This window comes from Pogona vitticeps, chromosome 6 (assembly GCF_051106095.1).
Source record: "Pogona vitticeps strain Pit_001003342236 chromosome 6, PviZW2.1, whole genome shotgun sequence".
In the NCBI taxonomy this organism is placed as follows: Eukaryota; Metazoa; Chordata; class Lepidosauria; order Squamata; family Agamidae; genus Pogona; species Pogona vitticeps.
The window spans coordinates 57327550-57350616 of record NC_135788.1 but is presented as its reverse complement, the minus strand read 5'-3'; the positions used below and the strand labels follow the sequence as shown (position 1 = coordinate 57350616).

Below are 23067 nucleotides of genomic sequence, written 5' to 3'. Positions count from 1 at the left end.
CAAAGGTCCAGACCGCAGTGGTACCCCCCCCAAGCAGCAGGCAGCCAAGATGCTGCACCAAATGACTTGACTGGCAGTCTTTTCTTCCACTCTCCTGTCGGGAGAGAAGCGGGTACCAGCGTCTGACGTTGGGGGGGGCAAAAAGGCTCTGACAGTCGAGCAGAAGAGCAAATCGGCCCGATCCTTTGCACCCAGGGTCCAGCGAAGTTTCTCAGCCTCGCGGCCATGCTGCGGCAGGCAGCAAACTCAGCATGGGAGCTACAAGAGACCCGCTCTCCAGCCCCCAATCTAGTCGGGGGGGCGAACTGTTTTTTTTAAGTTCATCATGCTGAGAGACGCGAAGCGGGGCGGAGAGTCGAGTCGGGGAGGGGGAGGGAGGGAGGACAGCCGGCGCTTCCCTTCGCCAGCCAGGGCGTGCTCTGGGGACCGAGCCTGCGGCAATGCGAAGGAGCGCAACAGGTTCGAGCCCCAGACGCCGAGTCCCGGAGGAGGTGGAGGCGTCCATCGTGGCTTCGGATGAGACCCTTTTCGGCTGGCCCTTCCTCCTTCCCTCCCTCCCTCCCTCCCCTTATTCTCACCTAGGTAGGCGAGCCAAACTTCACGCAGAGAGGAAGGCAGGCGGGTGGGCGGAGGGGAAAATTGCCATCTGGGGAGCCCGGGCCCGCCTCGAAGGAGCGCCCCCCACGTGCTGCCCGCCGGAGCGGAGCCGCAGCCCCGAGCCCGGCCAGGTGTGCCTCCCTTCCCTTCCCCTTCCCTTCCTGCTTGCTTGCCTGCCTGCCCGGCTCCCTCCCTCACCTTCCTTCCCTCCTCCCTCCCTCTCTCTCTCTCTCTCTCTTTCCTCCAGGTGTCATCGCTCTTTTCTCTCGCTCCCTCCGTGCCGGCCCAGGGCAGCCGAGGTGGCCGGTGGAAGGCGGTCGCCAGCGGGCCACAGGCCCCAAGACCCTTTCTCCGGCCTGCGAAGAGAGGCACTTTTTTTGCCCAACGGGCTGGCCTGCCGGCCGGCCGGTCACAGGACAAACTCACCCTGCTGGGACTCCCATGGAGGCCTGGCAAGGGGCGGGCAGGCAGGCAGGCGGGTCACCGGGCTTCGGGGAGAGAGCGAGAAGGGGGCAAGGGGGCAGCCGGGCGAAGCCCCGCCACCACCTCGCCTCCCGGAGCTGCTGCTGCTGCTGCCGCCAGCGGTCTGGGCTCCGCCGCTGGCTGCTCCTCCTCGATGGCTGGCGGTTCCCTTTCTCTCTCTCTCGAGCAGGAAGGAAGGAAGGAAGAAGGGAATGAGGCAGGGCTGACATGAAGGGATGCAAAACAGCCCCTCCTAGCCCAGCTCGGAGAAAAGGGAGAGAGAGAGAGAGAGAGAGAGAGAGAGAGAGAAAGAAAGGCGCAGCAGCAGCAGCAGCAGCCCTTTTATCTCGCTTTTGTTTTCCCCATAGTTGAAGGCTGGCGGTGGCTCCGCGGGCCATCAGGCGAGGTCTGGCGGGCCGGATTTGGCCCGCGGGCCTTGTGTTTGACACCCCTGCTTTAGAGACTCACCCTGCCCCCCCGGGGGTCAGAGGGGGCAAAATCGCCACCTGGGGCTCTTTTAAGGCTTGGCGATTTTGGCCCCCCTGGACCCGTGGGGGGGTGGGGGAAGCATGGCAAGGGTCCAAGGGAGCCTTCCAGACCCTTGCCACACTCCCCCCACCCCCCACGGGGCCAGCGTGGGCAAAATAGCGACCTTCCAGGACCTTTTGAGAAGCTTTCAAGCCTCTCAAAAGGTCCTGGGAGCTGGCGATTTTGCCCCTCCTGGACCCGTGGGGGGGTGGGGGAAGCATGGCAATGGTCCAAGGGAGCCTTCCAGACCCTTGCCACACTCCCCCCACCCCCCACGGGGCCAGCGTGGGCAAAATAGCGACCTTCCAGGACCTTTTGAGAAGCTTTCAAGCCTCTCAAAAGGTCCTGGGAGCTGGCGATTTTGCCCCCCCTGGACCCGTGGGGGTGGGGGGTGGGGGAAGCATGGCAAGGGTCCAAGGGAGCCTTCCAGACCCTTGCCACACTCCCCCCACCTCCCACAGGGCCAGCGCAGGCAAAATAGCGACCTTCCAGGGCCTTTTGAGAAGCTTTCAAGCCTCTCAAAAGGTCCTGGGAGCTGGCAATTTTGCCCCCCCTGGACCCGGTGGGGGGGGAGCGTGGCAAGGGTCCAAGGGAGCCTTCCAGACCCTTGCCACACTCCCCCCACACACCCCCACGGGGCCAGCGTGGGCAAAATAGCGACCTTCCAGGACCTTTTGAGAAGCTTTCAAGCCTCTCAAAAGGTCCTGGGAGCTGGCGATTTTGCCCCCCCTGGACCCGTGGCGGGGTGGGGGAAGCGTGGCAAGGGTCCAAGGGAGCCTTCCAGACCCTTGCCACACTCCCCACACACACCCCCACGGGGCCAGCACGGGCAAAATAGCGACCTTCCAGGGCTCTCAACCCTCTCAAAAGGTCCTGGAAGGTCGCTATTTTGCCTGCGCTGGCCCCGTGGGGGGGTGGGGGAGCATCGCAAGGGTGCTGGAAGGCTCCCCCGGACCCTTGTGACGCTCCCCCCCATGGGGCCAGTGGGGGCGAAGTCACCACCTTCGCACCATAAGACGCGCAGACTTTCTACCCCCCCTTTGGAGAGAAAAAAAGTGTGTTTTATGGTGCAAAAAATACAGTAATTTGGCCTGGGTTGGTTTGTGATTTATTTTACATCATCTGATTGCTGGAAAATAGTTCTCACAGGACAATACTACAACCCATCCAAGACACAAGAATAACAGATAAGAATAATATCTTATCAAATGGATTGCTGTAAGAAGACCAATATTGGATTTAGTCCTTAGACTGATTGTATTTGTGTACCATCACAAGCTTTGCATTTCAGTATGTTTGCAATTACTGGTTACCGTAACAGCCCAAGAATTGGCCTCCTCAGCCACACTAGACGCTGTTCCAAGTCCTCCATACAGAGCATGTTACCATAGTCTTTCAAGACTGAAGGATGCCTAACATAACAGCCCATCATCTTTATATCCAACTACTCATTTTGCTTTTGTATACTTAATCATTTACTTTCATCTTCATTCATCATTTGTATTTATAATCTCTCTTTTGATAAAAGTTTGCAACTTTCTTCCTTCTGGTGTAATTAACTAAATTTGCAAGGGAAGCATTAACAATGAGGAACATTTAGTTTTGCAGTAGTAGGTGGTGAGAACAAACAGAACCCTGGTTTATTAACAAAACTATTAGATGTTATAGGTAAACAATATGTTATACAGCAAACTGTCTTCAAGTAAAATGACCAGAAAGGTATGGTAGAGGATCCAGGCCTGCCAATGAAGCTGATAGTTTCAGTATCAAGTTTCTATATGAAGCTTAAACAACTGCGCTAGACCAGTACCATTCTGAACAACGAATCGATGTGGTGTTCCTTCTTTATATTATTTATTTATTTATTTATTTATTTATTTATTTATTTATTTATTTATTTATTTATTTATTTATTTATTTATTTATTTATTTATATCCCGCCTATCTGGTCAGTTATGACCACTCTAGGTGGCTTATACTTCATACTACCTACCTATTCTCAAAACTCACCTATCCAGGGAGGTCTTGCCAACTTCTCCATCCCATACTTATAACTCTCAACCATAAGAAATAAGATTGGTATTCCCTGTTTTATTCTCCTTTACACTCCTTTAATTCTTTCTTCACTGTCAAACTTTAGATTCCAAGGTAAGCAGAAACTGAAAATCTACATTGGGTTGTAGAATGGAATTACAGTGGTGCCTCACTTAACGATTACCTCATTAAACAACGAATCCGCTTGACAATTAGGTTTTTGCGATCGCAAAACGATGTTCAATGGAAAAAGACTGCTTTACGATGATCGGTTCCCTGCTTTGGGAACCGATTTTTCGCTTTACGACAATCAGAAAACAGCTGATTGTCGGGTTTCAAAATGGCCGCCCGCTGTGCAAAATGGCTCCCTGCTGTGTTAGGGACGGATTCTTCACTTTACAGGCATCCAAAAATGGCCGTCCTATGGAGGATCTTCGCTGGATGAACAGGTATTTTGCCCATTGGAATGCATTGAATGGTTTTCAATGCATTTCAATCGGCTTTTTGATTTCGCTTGATGACGATTTCGCTCTACAGCGATTTCACTGGAACGAATTAAAGTCATCAAGCGAGGCACCACTGTATCCAATTTGTGCCATAGTGCCCAGTTATTTTGGATCTCGATATGGCAAGGGTTCATATCTTAATTGACTTTTCACAAAACTAGACAGGTTCACATAGGATAGGTCTTCTATACCTATGTTGTTGTTATACACCATCAAGCTACCTCTGATAAATGGTGACCCTAATGAATGATTACTCTTCATAATATCCTATCATTAACTGCCCTGACCAGCTCTTTACAAACTCAAGGCCATGACTTGTTTTATTAAGTTTATCCATCTCATATTTGATCTTCCTCTTTTCTTGCTGCCTCCAAGCTTTCAAAGCATCATTGACTTTTCCGATGAGTCTTTTCTTCACATGATGTGTCCTATTATGCCAGCCTCAGTTCTGTTTGTTTTGCTTCTAGAGAGAGTCCAACCTTGATTTGATTTAGGACTCATTGCAGTCCATGGTATCTGTGAAGCACCTTATTCAGACAAATCCATCTCTGTATTAACTGTCGTAAAAGCATTCCTTAGAACTGCCTTTACACGAAACAGAGAGGGGTCTGGAATGATCTGTCCCTATTGCCAGCAAAATCGGGTCCTGTAATTTTGCTCTAGGTGACTTCTCACTCTTTCGCCCAAGTCTGTTCCGATTTTAAATAAACAATCTGGAAGATCTGCTCTTCCTCTTTTATTACTTTAGGACCCTAATTTGGTAGCGTAAACGCGGCCAGATCAAATAATATATTTTTAAAGTAGCCAATTTTACCATAGTAGCTGTGGTCTAAACAAGGAGCCAACTTACAGACAAATTGTCTTTTTATCTTTTATTAAAACAAGATAGCATTCAAACAAACATACTAAAGCATAATAACGTCATTAATTATTTCCAATACCCCAGCCTTCACCACCAGATATTTCCTCTATAAAACGAAAACAATAGATAGTCTAGGTATATCTTAAATTAACACTCTTACGCAGTCTCCCAATTAAAGTTCTGCCAGATGCATCTCTCTCCGTGTGTCGTCTCTGGCTGTCGTGCAAGCAAAACTCTCTCCCATCTCTCTTCTCCGTCCTTCTTTTTCTCTCTTCGCCCATCTTTCTTAAATTAAGCCGTTGTGTCCTTGTCCGTTGGAGTTTTGATAAGATAAGGGTCATCTTGTTCTTCTTGATTTTTTTCTTCTGCTGGAAAAAGAACTGACCTTGTACAATTTTTCTTCCTAATTAACACCTGGACATTAGTCAGCTTCTAGTTGTTTCATTGCTGTTATGAAACAAAATCCATCTCTATTCTACTTTTACAATTTTCATAATCAAATTCATGACATTAACCACACCAACAGAACATAAGCTCCCTATTTTACAAGGCAATATACTTTGAACACCAAATATAGCAATAGACACTGAGAAAGGACTGTTTTTATTCTTTTGCTGAAATCTTGTTGCTTAGCATAGAAAGTCACACTAGAATAGGCCTGTCTTACACCTCTTGTTGTCAGGATTGGGTTTGAGAGTTCTTCCTGCAGTCCACATGTAACTTGACTAGAGGTCTGATTATATAGATCTCTACAGTATCACTGAAACCTGGTGTGATGAAACTCATTACTGGAATGTAGTTATTGGGAGGTATAAACTATTTTGGAGAGCTAGACCTAGCAAGAAAGGAGGAGGAGTAGCTTTGTATGTCAGGGTTGTTTATAATTGTGAAGAGATCCAGGACCTAAATCCAGGAAGCCAGGTTGAGAGCATCTGGGTAAGAATTATGGGGGAGAGAAACAAGAGGGATGTCATTGTGGGGGTATATTACAGATTCCCAAGTCAGCCAGAAGAGTTGGATGATGCCTTCCTGGAGCAGATGGCCACACATTCAAAGGGGAGAGATGCAGTAGTAATGGGAGATTTCAACTATCCCGATATATGTTGGCAGTCAAACTCTGCCAAGAACATAAGGTCCAGCAAATTCCTCACTTGCCTTGCAGACAATTTCATGGTCCAGAAGGTGGAAGAGACAACAAGGGGATCAGTTGTTTTAGATCTGATCTGAAACAACAGGGATGACCATTTTAATGGGGTCAGAGTTGTGGGATCCTTAGGTGGGAGTGACCACGCCCTCTTGAAATTTGTTATACAGTGAGAAGGGGAAGCCAAGTGCAGCCAGACATGCATTTTAGACTTTAAGAAGGCCAATTTCAGTAAACTTAGGGAATTGCTGCCTGTAAGTCCATGGAAAAAGATACTGAAAGAGAAGGGAGTTCAGGATGGACGGGAATTTCTTAAAAGGGAGATACTAAAGGCACAATATAAAACTGTTCCAAAATGAAGGAAAAATGGGAGATGTCTAAAGAAACCAGAATGGTTGACTAAAGAACTTTCAACTGAACTAAGTTTTAAAAATGTACACGAAATTGAAAAATACGGGAAACACTAAAGAGGAATACAAGCAAATAGCCAGTATATGTATGGGGAAGGTAAGAAAAGCAAAAGTGCAGAATGAACTCAGGCTTGTCAGACAGATTAAAAACAATAAAGCTCTGGACATAATTTTAGTTATGCCCAGAGCAAAAGGAAAAACAAGTTAATGATAGGGTCGCTGCATAGAGAAAATGGCCAAATGGACAGGGAAAAGGCTGAACTTCTCAACACCTTCTTTGCCTCAGTTTTCTCCAAAAAGGAAAATAGTGCTCAACCTGAGGGGTGAAGAGCAGGTGATGTAGTGGGGGAAATGCAGCACAGAATAGGTAGCGAAGTAGTTCAGGAATACCTGGCTAAATGAATTCAAGTCTCCAGGGCCAGATGAATTACATCCAAGGATATTAAAAGAAATGGCAGAAGCCATTTCAGAAGCATTTCAGAAGCATTGGCAATAACATTTGAGAATTCTTGGAGAACAGAAGTCCACACAGACTGGAGAAGGGCAAATATTGTCCATATCTTCAAAAAGGGGGGGGGGGGAAGAAGACCCAAATAATTATCACCCAGTCAGCCTGACATCAATTCCCGGAAAAATTCTAGAGCAGATCATTAAACAGAAAGTTTGTTATTACTTTTAAAGCAATGCTGTCATCACTAAAAGTCCACATGAGTTTCTCAAAACCAAGTCATGCCAGACTAATCTGATCTCTTTTTTTGATAGAGTTACAGGCTTGATAGATGGAGGGAACACTGTAGGTGTAGCATATCTTGATTTCAGTAAGGCCTTTGACAAAGTTCCCCATGATATTCTTGCAAGGAAGCTAGTAAAATGTGGGCTAGACTGTGCTACTGTTCGATGGATTTGTAATCGGTTGACTGACTGAAGCCAAAGGATGCTCACCAATGGAGAGAGGTAATTAGTGGGGTGCCTCAGGGTTCTGTTCTGGGCCCTGTGCTATTCAATATCTTTATCAATGACTTGGATGAAGGAATAGAGAGTATGCTGATTAAATTTCGCAGATGTTACCAAATTGGGAGGGGTTGCTAATTCCTCAGAGGACAGGATTAAAATTCAAAATGACCTTGACAGATTAGAGTCCTGGGCCAAAACTAACAAAATGAATTTCAACAGCGAGAAATGTAAGGTCCTACACCTAAGCAGAAAAAAATGAACTGCACAGATACAGGATGGAAGACACCTGGCTAGACAACAGTACCTGTGAAAGGGATCTAGGAGACTTATTAGACCACAAACGGAACATGAGTCAGCAGTGTGATGCGGCTGCCAAGAAAGCAGGTGCCTCACCCAGCCATACCCAGAGGACAGCTGTTCACCAAAATTTAAAAAAAAATGGCTTGCCTGATGAATTCTGCCAGGAAGGCTAATCAAACCAGTAGATCCTGTTTCCCACCCCAATTCTGTCCACTGCCTTAGCAAGCCCAGTGCAAAATGCACTGCCTGCAAGTCTTGCAGAGTGCCTTTTTGTGGTAAGAGTCCCTTGGCTATGTTTCCATAACTGCCACATCTCTTTGTTTCTGCCATAACAAGAAGCAATGGAGGAAGCAATATATGAGAGCCTTTGCTGCTCATTCATGAATCTTATCCTATTATTTCCAAACATCAGTACAAATGAAATTCCAAACAACAGTATAAACTACAAACCAATCCTAAACGTACCTATACGACATTTCACTGAAGTCAGTGGCTATTAATATGCTGATAAATTGTGCTGCTGCTTTGGTTTAAATTAACAACACCAGTGTTGAAAAATTAAAAGCTAGTTCATCACAAGGCTCCTGACCCAGCTGAAAAGGACAGGATACTGGGTGGAAGAAAACTGGTTAGAAATACTAGCAGGAAACTTTGAAATGTTTCAGAACACTGTCCAGTCATGTAACTATCATAAAAGGGCACTGCTGCCAAACAGCCACTATACTACTTTTTTTAAGAGAAATAAAAACAAGGAGAATATTACTGAATTTTTGGGTGCAATACACTATAAGGTCCCCACTTCTGAGTGAAAAGCAAAGCTTTTGCTGCTCTTGTTGGATCCTATATTAGCCTCCACACAAATTAATAGGAGATACATTGATTAATTGGGAGGTCTGATCTGGCCACAGAGACACATGCCTTAGTTACAACTGGCTGGGTGTTGATATCATCAGGAGAGACTTTGCCCTCAGTTCCACCACTCTCACTGGTCCATTTGGCTCCCAGACTGTGGAACTCCCTCCCACAAGAGGCCAGGCTGGTGTCCTTCTGCACACAGACAAAAACCTTTCTCTTCAGATGAGTTTTCCATTAGAGACTGGCTGCCTAAGCAGGGTTTCAAATGGACTGTTGTGCCCTACCGCTCTGCGTGCATTTCTGGTGTCACCCTTGTTTGTCTGTTTTGAGTGGTACCTGTTTGATTTTTGATTTTTAAGTATCTGTAGACTGGTGAAGGGAGCCAGAACTAATTTCTGACTTTTTGCCTGTTTCTAATGCATTAATCAATCAGCCAGAGACAGAGAGATCCAATAGATATTTGTTTATTTTCAGCTGAGAGCAAGCAAATAGACGCAAACCTCACTAGCAGAAAACAAGTGAAGTGTGCCTCAGATACAAAAAGTATACATCTTTATAAGGCAAAACATGAAAGAGGGGCTAAGGAGGTTGGGAGGAGGAGGAAAAATGGGAGGAGATTCTGTAATCGGTAGGAGTTCCTGCATGTGCTCTGTGTCCTCCATGTCATTTCATTCCTCTGTGTCAGATGCCTGGACCTATCCAAGGACAACTTTCCAAATTAGAAATACTTTAATTGTAAAGTGAAAGAAACTCAAATGAACACCTCCTTCTTTGTTCATTCTTGCCTGCTTAAGTAAAAACTTAATATAAGTGGTTTACACATTCATATAGCAAAGCAAGCTACAGAAAGCAAGATGGCTACGGTTAGGCTAAGATATGTATATATTTTATATATAGTAATTTGATCCCTTTAATGTTTTTGGATTTATAGATTGCATTTCAATGATGCAAGCCACCGTGGCTTTCTCTTAAGCAGAAATATGGCTAAAATTATTTTAAATAAATAATTAAATATCAGAAGGAATAAATGACTGGTACTGAGTACTCCAGGGCAACAGCAGGCTCCTGGAACTTCTACTAGGTGATGAATGATGTGGTTCTGTCTGCCTCCTGCTCCTTTTTATTTAATTTTTTTGGTGCTATTTCCCATGGACACCCGTCCGAGTGCTAACCAAGCCTGAGCCTGCTTAGGTGCTGAGAAGAATAGACCTTTGGTCTAGATGGGCAGGGTAGAAATTCAATAAAATAAATAAAAAATAAAAGAAGTGTTTTTTTTTTAAATTTTTATTTTCAAAACTATTGGGTAATGGGGAAGAAATACAAAAGGCAGAGGGCAGTGGGGGGGATGGAAGGGGTGAAAGGGAAGGAAGGGGTTAGGGTTGGGGGGGATAGCAGAACACATAATATGCCATCATCCAATCAAATCATATTGCAAGGCAACAATTCTCAACTCTTTTTTGTTTGTAATTCATTTGCCCACTTACTATCCAACATCTATGTTATTCCGACACTGTCTGAGACCCATCTCGATTTGTATATTAAATTCTTTTGGCTTAAAAAACTATTAAGCACATCTGAGTCCTTATCTATTTCTTTCTCATTCCCTACTTTCTCAATAGACTCCTCTTGTTTCCCTAATTCTGCTTTCTTCCAATTTTTGAGAGAGGAGGATGCATCCAGCACAACCATCAATTTATCAATCTCACATTTTCTGACTGCAGTATTTGAATGGATCACTAGATGGCTCTTTACCCCATCTATATTGCTTGGTACCTTACTCAGTGGAGGCTGTTCTGAAATGTTTACCTTTTTACATAGCTGTATTTCACCATCTGATAATTTCTCTTTCATCAAATTTTCTATCTGGCAAAGATGTTCATTTATTCTCTGGAATCCTGAAATTATTAATTTCTGTATATTAAACTGCCATTCCTTATCTATATTTTGTACCATCATTCCTACTCCTAATTTCTTCCTCTCACCATAAACCAATGCTTTCTTCTATAGTCATATATATATACCATACATAAATCACGTACTGTATAAGTAAAAATAAAAGAAGTGTTTAAGGTAGTATGGCCCCAGGCATACTTATAGCCAGTGAGCTCTGTTTTTTGTTTTTGTTTTTGTTTCCCTTGAGGTCAAGAGATTAGGTTAGGGAATTCTGCATTTTAAATGAGACCCTTCTTTGCTGAAGTAACTACCTTGTGCCTCCCAGCTGAGTTTAATAACTTTACTTTTATGTCTAGAACTCACATACTTCCTTGTTGCTGGGGAATTCTAGGTGCTGCCATACTAAAAACTTTTCTCCTCAAAATCTGAGGTTTCGCTCAATGTACTCTCAGTATCTGAATGATTGGGAAGGTGGGGTTAAAAGGTGGAGATGCAGGGTGAATGGAGTGCCTTAGGTCTCTTATCCTGAGAGTGGGGATGTGTCGTCCTGTGGCTTCCCCAGCACACATGTGGCATGCTGCACTGGAAAAAAGGGGCAATACTGCTTCCAACCACCCCTCTCACTGCAGCTGCCACCCATTCCCAAGTCCCAGAGCCCTTGGTAAAGCCAGAAGCTGATCTGTTCCTTCTATCAGTTGTACAGTAGGGCTTTTGATTGGCTGTTGTTCCTATTCCCTGGCCTGTTATCTCACCCAGTCTCCAATCAATTGATTGGGAGATCAATGTCCACTCTCCCTCATGTGCCTGTTGACTTGCTGACCTCCAAGCTGGCTGCCGCAGCTCTGCCAGGATATGTGCTCCTCCTGCTTCTGGGAATGCACCTGGTCTTTCCCTGCTCAACTTGTCCAGCCTGCAGCCAGAACAGCCACCCTGGAGGCATTCTGGGATGAAAATGAACTCCCTGCTCTCTTCTGGAAGAAGAAAGGAGATGGGTGCTGGTGAGTAACAGCCTGCATGATGGGTGGCTGTGCTTACCGCTTTTAAGATGGGCCAGAAGACTAGGGAGAAAATCCTCCTTTTCCGGTCCCCCTGCACCTTTTGGATCCCCCCTGCCAGCCAAACCAGGCTAGCAGGGAAGTCCCACTCCTCACTAGCTGTAACAATCAGCTCTCCTAAGAGAATGCTGAAAGCTGGAATAGAGAGGTTCCAAGTCCAGTTCACCCCTATTTAAGTTGAGATGAGTCCTTGTCTCAACCGGGCTGTGTAACTGGCACCCTTCTACCAAGTCTATTCCCACTTAAAAACCACTGAGAAACCAAGTTGAAATCATGAGTTATCGAGAACTCCCAAAACTCAGGAAAATACTGAACTCAAAGTAGCTTAATTTGTGGCCTTAAAGAAAAACAAAATAAGTATGGTAGCAGGTTATCTGTTCAAGAGACCAAGCATAAGTTTAAGTATTATTGTTTTATTAGAAAAATAAAGATTTAAATAAATTCAGTTTGTTGCAAAGCATAGCATTCAAAAACATTTCTATTACTAAGGTAGTTAGAAATTTAGCAAATCCCAGCTACCAAAAATAAAATAAAAAACTACTAGCTAAAAGAATAGGTAGGTCTGAGCCTCCCTTTCTATTCTCCTACTATGAACTACATCCTAGCAAATCAATAGTAACTACAAAGTCCATTCAAAAATCCATAATCCAAGGTAAAGTCCAAAAATCCATAAAGCACAAAAAAGTCTCTGTGTCAGCATTCCTCCATTTTCTTCTCATGCTGGAACACCCCCCCTTCTCACTCTCCACTGACGTACACCAATCAGGACGAAGGCATGCTCATCTCTCTCCACCTCCTTTTCTCATGAGACTCGCAGGTGTTGTTGACATTCCTCCACGGATGTTATGGCTCGGCTCTTCGTCTTCATCTCGGCCACACTACCCACATGATAACATTCTTACTAGCTGCAAGACACAAACAGCTTCTCGAGGCTTCTAGTAAAATGACACAGACCAAGATGGATTCCTTCTACACCATTGTATGACTACAAATCCCATTTAGAAATTACATTCTAGCTTCAATAACCTAAACCATGACACTAGCCAATCAGGGCTGCTAGGGCAGCCTCTACTAGCTTCTCCTTCCCCCATCCACTAGACCACATGGCCGGTGCCATGCCTGTTCTGGTACCTTGGCTTAGGTGAGCTTTTCTTGGCAGCAACTGGGGTGCCCAAGCAAGTCTGGGCTCCTGTTTTCACAACAGTCATACAAAGTAGATTTGTTATATGTTTGATTCCACAGACCTTTCCATTGTGGAATAGGGTTGAAGGGCCCAGTAAATCTCAGTGAAAATTGTTTAAATGATCCATTTGCTGTTATGAATCTCACATTGAACACAAAGGTTTGAGTCATCAGGCTTTAGGGGCTTTAAAATTGTAGTATATTTTTTGTCACTTATCATAAAAACACATACCACATTCTAAAAAAATAAATGCAAGTATAATACAATTTGTTTTTAATGATTATGTACATATGATTGGAACAAAAGTTCTAACAACATTTGGCAAGGTATATCTTTTCAAGATTTGCCTAATTATTCCTGAGGGGCAGTCCATAATAAAAGAATCCCCCCCCCAACATGTCATTAAAATCTACATTTTGTGTAACTATTTTTTCATTTCTTCTCCTTACAGATGGTAATCCATATACCTGGTGGATTGGACGTGCCAATGAAAAGCACTACTATTGGGGTGGCTCTGGGCCAGGCATTCAAAAATGTGCCTGTGGCATTGAACGCAACTGCACTGATCCCAGATACTACTGCAACTGTGATGCTGATTCTAAACAAGAGTAAGTATGTTATATTAATAATTTCCATTGTAATCCTACATGTCCACCCATAAATCTGATTGAGTTCATTATGGCTTACTCTCAGGTAGCAAGTATAGGACTGCAGTCTAATTCTTTCTCAATAGTAACATTCAGGATTATGTAAATGAACCCATTTAGTCAGGGCAGGCACACCATTCATCTGCAGTTAACTTGAAGAATTCATTTCTGCAGGACATGATTTTAGCTACCATCTTAGATTATGAGGTGCATGCTAGACCTATGAACTGTTGTTAACCAGCTAAGTGGAACATCTAAATTGAGAGGCAATATAGCTCAGAGTGATGTCAGTGAATGCTAGCTACATTCTGGCCCTTTAGCCTATTTCCATCATTGTATTTCTGGATTGCATTGCTCAGTGTGTATATTTTTAAATACCTCAAATTTCCAAATAGTCCTACCCCAATTGAACTCTACATTTCAAAAAATACTCTATACTAAACATCTAAGAAGATTATTTTCAAAGAGAATTCTCATTTTTGGTATATGGGAGATTTGGCTCCTTCATTAATTTTGTGCTACTGCTTTGATCTCCAGCCATTATATAAATGTATGAATGTAGCACTGAAAGGCTCAGTAATGAGACATATTTCTTACTTTTAGTTGCATTTTTTTCTTTGTTGTAATCAGCCTGTTGATAGTTAGATCAATAATGGTATGCTGAACTATTACAATTTTAAAAATTAATCCTTTCCATTATTAATTATTGCTGAACTGTGAAAAGGTGCATGATTCATCTGGGATAAAACAGGTATATGGGTTAACAGAAAAGGAGAGTGGATGAGAGAGGTTTTTTAAAAAAATGACTTTTAGATGAATGGTGAAAAATAATAAAGGTATTGGAATGTGGCAAGTCTAGAAAGTGTAGAATTAATGGGACTAAAAGATGTGATCATAGATGACAAACACTAGGTAACATGGTATTGGATTATTACTAATCAGTTTCAGATGTTCAGTTCCTAGGAAAGGTATTGGAGTGTATGGTGGCTTCTCAGCTCTAAGAGTTTCTGGATGAGAGAGATTATGTAGATCCATTTTAATTTCCTTCAGGCTTTGCTATTGGACAGAGATTGCTTTGGTCACGTTGGTGAATGACCTACACTAGGACCTGGAAAGGGGGAGTATATCCCTGTTTCTCTACCAGATCTCTAAGTGAGCTTCAAGATCATGGTATCTTTCTGGACCATCTCTCTGTGATTGGACTGGATACACTGGTTCAGCTCTGTTTTGTAGGAGAGAACTCAGAATGTGGTCCTGGAGAGTGCTTTTTAATGTCTCGGCTGTTGAACTTTGGTACCCCTCAGGGTTCTCTTGCATCCCCCATGCAATTTACCATATATATGACACCGCTGGGACAGATTTCATTGAGTTTGGGGGCTTGGTATCATCAATATGTGGATTACATCCAACTCTATCTCTACTTTCCATTTTCCTTTCCATTCCTTGGAATTTCAGTTCTATATCTTTTGTCAGGGGCAGGATCTGTTCTTAATCATCCCTGAAGGCAGGGCACATAATAATGGGCTCAAGCTACAAGAAGCCAGATTTAGGCTGAATATCAGGAGGAATGTCTTAACGGTTAGAGCAGTACAACACTGGATCCAATTACCTTGGGAAATGGTGAATGCTCCAACACTGGAGGCATTCAAGAGAAAATCAGAGAACCATCTGTTAGATCTGCTTTGATTTGCATTCCTACACTGAGGAGAGGGTTGGACTCGATGGTATTAGAGGCCTCTTCCAACTCAATTATTCTATGATTCTACATAAACTGAAGCTAGACAAGGTATTGGAGTGTGTTGTGCAAGACAGAAGTGCTCCTGATCAGGCACATCAGGAAATGCAGTTTCAGTCTGTGCTGGATGTGGTTACACTCCCCTGAAAACATATGTTTGCAGCTTGAGTGTGCTCTTGGTTTTATCCCCGAGTACGGATTCCAAGGTCTATACATTTATGTATTCATTTATTAAATTTATATACTGCCTGATTAGTGCAATGCACTATTCTGAGTGGTTTACAACATGATGAAAACCACAACAAAATATAAGATTAAAAATGTCTCGACAGTGGCTGGGAGTGCATTTGCACAGTTAAAACTACTGTGCCAGCTCTACCCATTCCTAGTTACTTATCATGCCAATTACTGTATGTAGGGCTGCCTTTGGAAAGTGATTGGAAAATTCACTGGGTTCTAAATACTGTTGCTAGATTGTTAATGGGTCTGGTTACACAGATCATGTAACTCCCCGTTACAAAAGCTTCACTGACTGCCAGTCCATTTTTGGGCACAATTCTAAGTGCTGGTTTTGACTTATAAAGCCTCAAACAATTTTGGTTAAAGCTACTTGAAAGACCACATTTCCCTTTATGAGCCTAGTTTTAAAGTCATCAGGAGAGGGTTTTCTCTCCATCTCATCACCCTTCCAAGTGCATTTAGTATGGACATGATAGAGAGCCATCTCTGTCACTGCTCCTGGGATGTGAAACTCCCTCCCACAGCACAGCACCCCAACCCAGCCCCTTCCTCCATTTACTGTCCTTCCATAGGCAAGCAAAGACCTTTCTCTTCGGGCAGGTTTTTTCTCTCCAACTGGCTGCCTAAGAGGGGGCTACTTGTTCCTCTTCCACTTTTTATTTTGTTGGATGCCGCTTAATGATATGTAAAAACATATAATTAGCATTGTTGTCAGTGTCGGTATTAGTATTAGTAGACTTCCATTCCAGCTCAGGAATATCCATTTCTCTTCAGCAATAACAAAACATGGAATATTCCCAGAATATTTACTGGGATGTACTGTATGATGACTTACTTTGTCACATTGATAGGTATGCCTAAAATATCGTATCAAAAAACTTTTTGTTTGTACATGCGAACTTTTGGATGCTCCCTTCATGGTGTTAGCACCATGGGTATCTTGAATTATTCATTGTATCCTTTACTATTTGATCTGGGAAATGATTGTTACCAGCTTTAGAATAATCCAGAATATTAAGCCATGGTTTGACATCGATTTAATATCTTGGCCTGTTCAGAAGCATTGTATCCTTTACTATTTGATCTGGGAAATGATTGTTAGCAGCTTTAGAACAATCCAGAATATTAAACCATGGTTTGACATTGATTTAATATCTTGGCCTGTTCAGAAGCATTGTATCCTTTACTGTTTGATCTGGGAAATGATTGTTACCAGCTTTAGAACAATCCAGAATATTAAGCCATGGTTTGACATTGATTTAATATCTTGGCCTGTTCAGAAGCAGCTAAGTTTAGTTTTCTAGTCCAAAAGATATAAGAAACTATGAATAACTGAAGACATCACAGTGTATTTGCTTGTGCCATGAAGTACCCTGAGACCAGAGGTGGGATTCAGCAGGTTTGTACTGGTTCTATAGAACCGATTCCTAAATGTACTATTGGTTTGTAGAACCGTTTGCTGGCCTGAGATGAATGAAGGGGGAGAGGCCAGGTGACCAGCGATGAGTTGGAGGGAGGGGTGCAATTAGCTGCCTCCCTTCCTGTGCCACACTGAGCTGTCGGAGGTGGGGTGTGGGTGAGAGAGATAAAGCCCTGGAAAGAGCAGAGGCATCACTAGGGGAAAGGGGGGAGGATGAGTCCTTGACGTCACTGGGGGAAAGCCCGTGGTCTCGAGGCGGGGGGGGTAATTGACAAGGCATGAGGGCAGGACACAGAGGGAAAAAGTTCTGGGGTGAGACCACTTCAGTCAAACACCCAACGATCCTCATTTTACTATGATTTTTTTTTCAAGTTAAAGGTACCATATAAGACTGTTGCTCTGGCTTGAAACAGGTTTTTTTTTAATCTCAGAGAATATCCAATGCATGAACCAGTCTCACTGATCCCCACAAGGTATGCAATAGAAAAATCACACCACAAAGAGATCACACACACAAACCTCCAAGCCTCATTTAGAATAACAAAGAACTCTTCCTCCTGCCACAAAACTGACAATTTCAGGAGACAAATGGCATACAGATGACCCACTCTGTTAGAAGTTATCCAGGGCCAAGAAAGGAAAACACACCATAAACATATCAATAGACATTCAGGCTCATCTTGACCACAGCCAGTCTCTGTGGCTGGCATCTTCAGAGGACTGGAGTGTTGAGACTGGCTTTCAAGCTTTCATTTTTGAGATTACTTTCAAGTAAGTATGCTTCTTTTTGTTCATAGGATTTTTTAAAAAATATAACAGACATGTAATTTTGCATATGATGAAATACAGATATGTAGAATGGGTCTGGCAGCAAGGGACTGTTAACCATTACTTAAGGGACTGCAGAAGCAGAGCAGAGGTGAGTCCTCTTGAGAGATTTCCACCCTCGGGGATTTTATACTACATCAGCCTGTGGAGAAAAGACCTTAATAGGCAAAATGGCTGCCCAGATAATAATGAGATATATATATGCAGTCTTGACTCTGGCAGGCAAAGACTTTCCAGGTAGTCTTTTAACATGTAAACTGCCCTGGAGAAATGGCTAGCCCTTTTATCTTGTAAAATATATTTTCAGAATTATTTTAACAGGATTTCCTTTTGGACCATGATTTCTGTACTTAGGGTGAGTCTAAGATGTATGCTTCTACTTACAAGTCCATAAATAAATGTTATTATTATATTTTAAAAGATATTTAATATTAAAAATCTTCCTTTAAACATAATCTAGTTGTCTGTACCTCTTTTACTGTTCTTATTGCAGTATTTAATGCATGAATTATTAAACTACCTTTTGGTATATCTTTTGGTTTAGTTAAAATGGTCATTAGGATATAGAACCTGTTGTTAATTTATTTGAATCCCACCACTGCCTGAGACCCCCTATAAAGGGGCTGCATACAGAGACAAAAGGCTAATTCATGGTGGTATAGCCATTACACTTCATGGGAGGTTGAAGTGCTGGCACTTTTCCTGTAGCCAGGACCCTCCAGTGTCACTCCCTATTGGCTCTTTCAGATCATTCCCTCCCTCTCCTCCTCTCAGGTACCCAACAGCTCACATCTCTTCTGTCTGGCTTTTACTTCAAAACCACCCTCCCTTTGCTTCTCAAAGGTATATTTCCCCCCCCCCTCACTTCACACTGCTTTCCCCTTTGGTGAAAACAAAATAAAAAGTAAAAAGTAAAAAAAGTAAAAAATGTGATGGCACCTTTAAAACCAACTTTTATATATATATATATATATATAAGCTTTTGTGGACAAGTCAACTCCATCAGACATAAGAGAAGGCACCTGTTGGGTGAGGGAGGAACTTTGTCCTGCCTCACACTCTGTCCAAGGTGGAAGAAGCCAGCTCACCCATTCACTTGCCTGCCTGCCTGGTTGCTTGTGTGAATAAGATAGCTTGGGTGCTGCTTCGTTTTCTGTACTCTGGTCTTTGCTAGCACACATGCACAAGATGTCAACTGAAACCCAGAAAAGGGGCTTAAAAAGAAGAAGAGGGGGCAGGGTAGAAGTGAGGGAGAGTAGTAGGAAAGCCTGTCACTGCCTCCATATTTCACAAAATGTGCAAGAAGAAGGTGGGGGGGTTGATCTCTGACTGGCAGCTTCTCCTTTCCCTCCTTATGGATTCTTACATTCCCCCCAACATAGTGATAGTTGCAGCTAAGTTATAACTTAAGCATGCAAATGTGTGGAGAAACACACTCAGGAAGGAGAGAAAGAGAGTTTGTGTATAAAAATCTCATAGAAGGACCTGTACTTCTCAATTTGTGTTTACACTACTGCTCATTCATATCAAGGCTGGCTAGGATATGGCAATCCAGATTGGCTCATTGTCATGTTTATTTCAGGTTCATTCATTCCTTAATTCATTTAAAGCATTTATATGTCATCCTTTAGCCTAAAACACCCTACGGGGAGTTTGCAAGGTAAGTATCTTGACAGATCTTGCTCTCAGGGTTACAGTCTTAAATTTAAGATGCAATGCTGGAGGTGGTAATATTATATTCACTGCTGAGTGAAATGGTGCAGACTGTTTACTGGGATAGTTACTGCTAATTTTAGAAGAGGTAGCCATATTAATCTGTGCAAGCATATCTGACAAAAGCAAAATAAAAATAAAAAATGTGGCATCTTATAGACTGTTACATTTTGCGGATGAAATCCATGAAAGCTCACATTGAAATATAATAGTTAGTCTTTAAGGAGTCACAGTGTTTTCATCTTTTTTATTTATTTATTTTTTATTTTTACCTGATATTACTGCTAATTGACACTAGAGGGAAGATGACAGAGGTAAGTTCCTCTGTCCTGGCTTGCTTCTCCTCTCACAGATGAATTGTCTAGCAATAAAGATAAAGGTTCCCCTTGACATTTTTAGTCCAGTCATGTCCAACTCTAGGGGGCGGTCCTCATCCCGTTTTCAAGCCGTAGAGCCAGCATTTGTCCAAAGACAGTTTCTGTTGTCACGTGGTCAGCGTGACTAGGGAACACCGTTTTACCTTCCCACCGAGGTGGTATCTATTTATCTACTGGCATTTGCATGCTTTCGAACTGCTAGGTTGGCGAGGAGCTGGGACAAAGCAATGGGAGCTCACTCGGCAGCATGGATTCGATCTTACAACTGCTGGTCTTCTGACCCTGCAGCAGAGGCTTCTGCAGTTTAGCCCGCAGCGCCACCACATCACAGACACCATAACAGCCAGGTGTAAAAGGCTGTCCCAAGTTGCTCTGCAAGTAAATAGCCAATGTTTTTTGTGAGCTCCTGTGACATCTAGGTCCCCAGCAGGTAGCGAACTTAATTCCATTGCCCACTGGTTGCTCAACTCGATTGTGAAATGGAAAGGAAGAGCCCTTGTGTGGCTGTCAATTGATAGAATGAGGGTTACTGGCCACTGCTGTTAGGCTCAGGTGTGCTGGGTGCCACTCATCTTCTTCTGATGCTAGAGCAATGGTACTGAGAGCAGAGATGAGGGGAGTCCCACAGCTGTTGGGTCCAGACATGATGGAAAGTATCATTACATGCATTGAAATAGTATGTTGTAAGTAATGCCTCACAATATGCACTTTTATGTGCCTTTTCCCCCCAGCTGCGCACATTTTTGTATGTATTTTTCACTGGGGAACTGAAGTACATTTGGAAATGCAGATTCCAAGATCTAAATATATTTCATTTGACATTTAGGTTTGGAAAGTGTGGATTTGGTTTCTCAGTGAAGGGCAAATTGAACAAATCCCTTGGCCATCCCTACTTAATCTGTGGATTAAGACCTAAAAGTAGTTTGTGTGAGATCTGTGTTTTGCAACAGTCCAAAAACTGGATAAATGTGCAGTGTTATGTGTGTAGTTGATTCTACCGTGCCATCAACACAAAGATAAACTATCCCTGCCATAAGGTCATTTTAATGCCTCCCATTTAGAGATGGGGGTACTAATATTCATATATGAATACCCCTGCACAGCTGGATTTAACAAGGGTCCAGACCCCTGGGACCGGACCATCCACTCACGTGTCTGCTGGTGGTGGCCCCTCTCTTCCTTCTAATCACTCCTGGAGCCCCACTCAGCTAGCCACTCCTGGCAATGGGAGGGAGAACAAGTCTCTCTGCAAGGCTGCTGAGTCGCCAGCCAAGCAGCGCTCCAGGACTGATTGGAAGGAAGAGCAGGGCTGCTGCTGCTGGCGGGTGCATGAGTGGACAGTCCAGCCCCGGGGGCCAGACCGTTGTTAAGTTCAGCTGTGCGGGGGCATTTGTATTTGTACACAAATATGAATACTCCCATCTCTACTCTCATTGATAACTTCTGAGGCAAGAGCATGCTATCTAGATAATGAGAAGGCCCTGCATGGGTTGGCAATTTCTGGAGAGAAAGGTAGTAAACCAGAACTACAATATATTGGAATTATCTGCTGTGAGAAAATTGGTGGCTCTTTGTGTCAAACACCATCTGTTTGACAAGTGTATTTTCCTTGTCTAACCCCATTGTAAAGAGGGACTGAGGGGAGAAGCCTATAGATGTTAAACTTTTGATGTACTGCTTTTATCCAAGCAGAGCAGAAGTGATCTTGGAGAATTAAATATGTTAATTCTTGTGGGTAGTAATTTAACTTAAGACAGAAATTGATGGAGGCAAGACTTACTCTGGCTTCAGTTTTAAGCAGGCCAAATTCTAGGCATAAGCTGGTGTTGGAAACACATCTGGACATTTGAAAGACTGCATTTTTTAAATATAAGTTCTCTCTAATGGGGAAAAACTAAGAGCTGGAGTCCCCAGGAGTGTCCTATACAAAGGTTGTGAAAGGTTTTTAGTCTGAAATAGCTTGAGGTCTGCAGGGATATATTTTCCTTCTCTAGTTTGAAAGAATTTTCAGATGGTTTGTGCAGATGTTTATCTTATCTTGGCTACATGCACATAATGGGCTTTTCTTGCCCTTTTTTATTGTAACACTACCCCTATGTACTTATAGCTCATTACCTGCTTTAGTGTATGACCATTAATGCTTCAGACTATGGCTTTAGTTCTCTTCCCAAAGGCCATAATTTTCATTTTTTCATAATTAATCTCAAATTGGCTCTCTCTACAATAGGTGCTAAATACCTGTAGAGCTCTTCTGAGTCCTACAGAGGTTGTATTCTCAACATATCCAATGTTCACACCTTTAGATGTTATGATGGGGTTAGTAAGTTGGCCATTCCTTTGCCCCCTTATCCCGGAATAAATATGCAAGACCAGAAACATGGATTAAACACGGGCCACACTTTATTGAGTATAATCATTGTTGCCAATCATTTGGTAAAGGGGGGTCCTGCCATACAGCGGATTCAGGTTTCAAATGTAGGTCTAAACGGACCCTTCTCAACACCAAATGTGCTAGTCCCTGGCCTCAGTTTTCCCAGTCCTGAAGACAATGGGAAATTCTACCGGCCCAAATTAGACCACCCCGGACCTCGAGCCACTCTCTCCATTCTGACTGTTGGTCTGGGTGATTCCCCAGTGTATCTTTTCACCCAAACACTGTAGTTGCATGATCCGCAATGCTGGGAGTTCAAATGAGCTATGATTACCTGCTGTCACTATGTGACTCCCCTTTTAAAATACCTGTTTAATCCACACTAACTGCTACAGTTTCATGGATTGCTGCCTTGTCGTGGTGAAGGGACTTGAGTAACTTAGAGAAGCCATGGGCTATGCTGTGCAGGGACACCCAAGATGGACAGGTCATAGTGGAGAGTTCTGACTAAACGCAATCCACCTGGAGTAGGAATTGGCAAGCCACTCCAGTATCTTTGCCAAGAATACCCCATGAACAGAAACAAAAGGCTAAAAGATATGACGCTGGAAGATGGGACCCTCAGGCTGGAAGGCATCCAACATGTTACTGAGGAAAAGTGGAGGACAAGGACAAGTAGCTCTAGAACAAATAAAGTCGTTGGGCCAAAACTGAAAGGATGTTCAGCTGTGGATGTGCCTGGAAGTGAAAGGAAAGTCAGATGCTGCAAAGAAAAATACTGCATAGGAACCTGGAATGTAAGATCTATGAACCTTGGTAAGCTGGATGTGGTCAAACAGGAGATGACAAGAATCAACATTGACATCCTGAGCGTCAGTGAACTAAAATGGACAGGAATGGATGAATTCCATTCAGATGATTATCATATGAACTATTGTGGGCAAGAAGCCCGT

General features: G+C 43.3%; 1 protein-coding gene across 3 annotated transcripts in view; it reads left to right on the top strand.

The window, feature by feature from the left end:
* Positions 1-23067, top strand: part of CNTNAP2 (contactin associated protein 2) — a 2051986-nt gene that overhangs the window by 1725485 nt on the left and 303434 nt on the right. For all 3 annotated transcript variants that reach the window (XM_073002555.2, XM_078377431.1, XM_078377432.1), the window contains exon 14: positions 13235-13391. In XM_073002555.2, coding sequence (XP_072858656.2) covers positions 13235-13391 — 157 coding nt within the window. The remainder of the gene's footprint in view (positions 1-13234; positions 13392-23067) is intronic.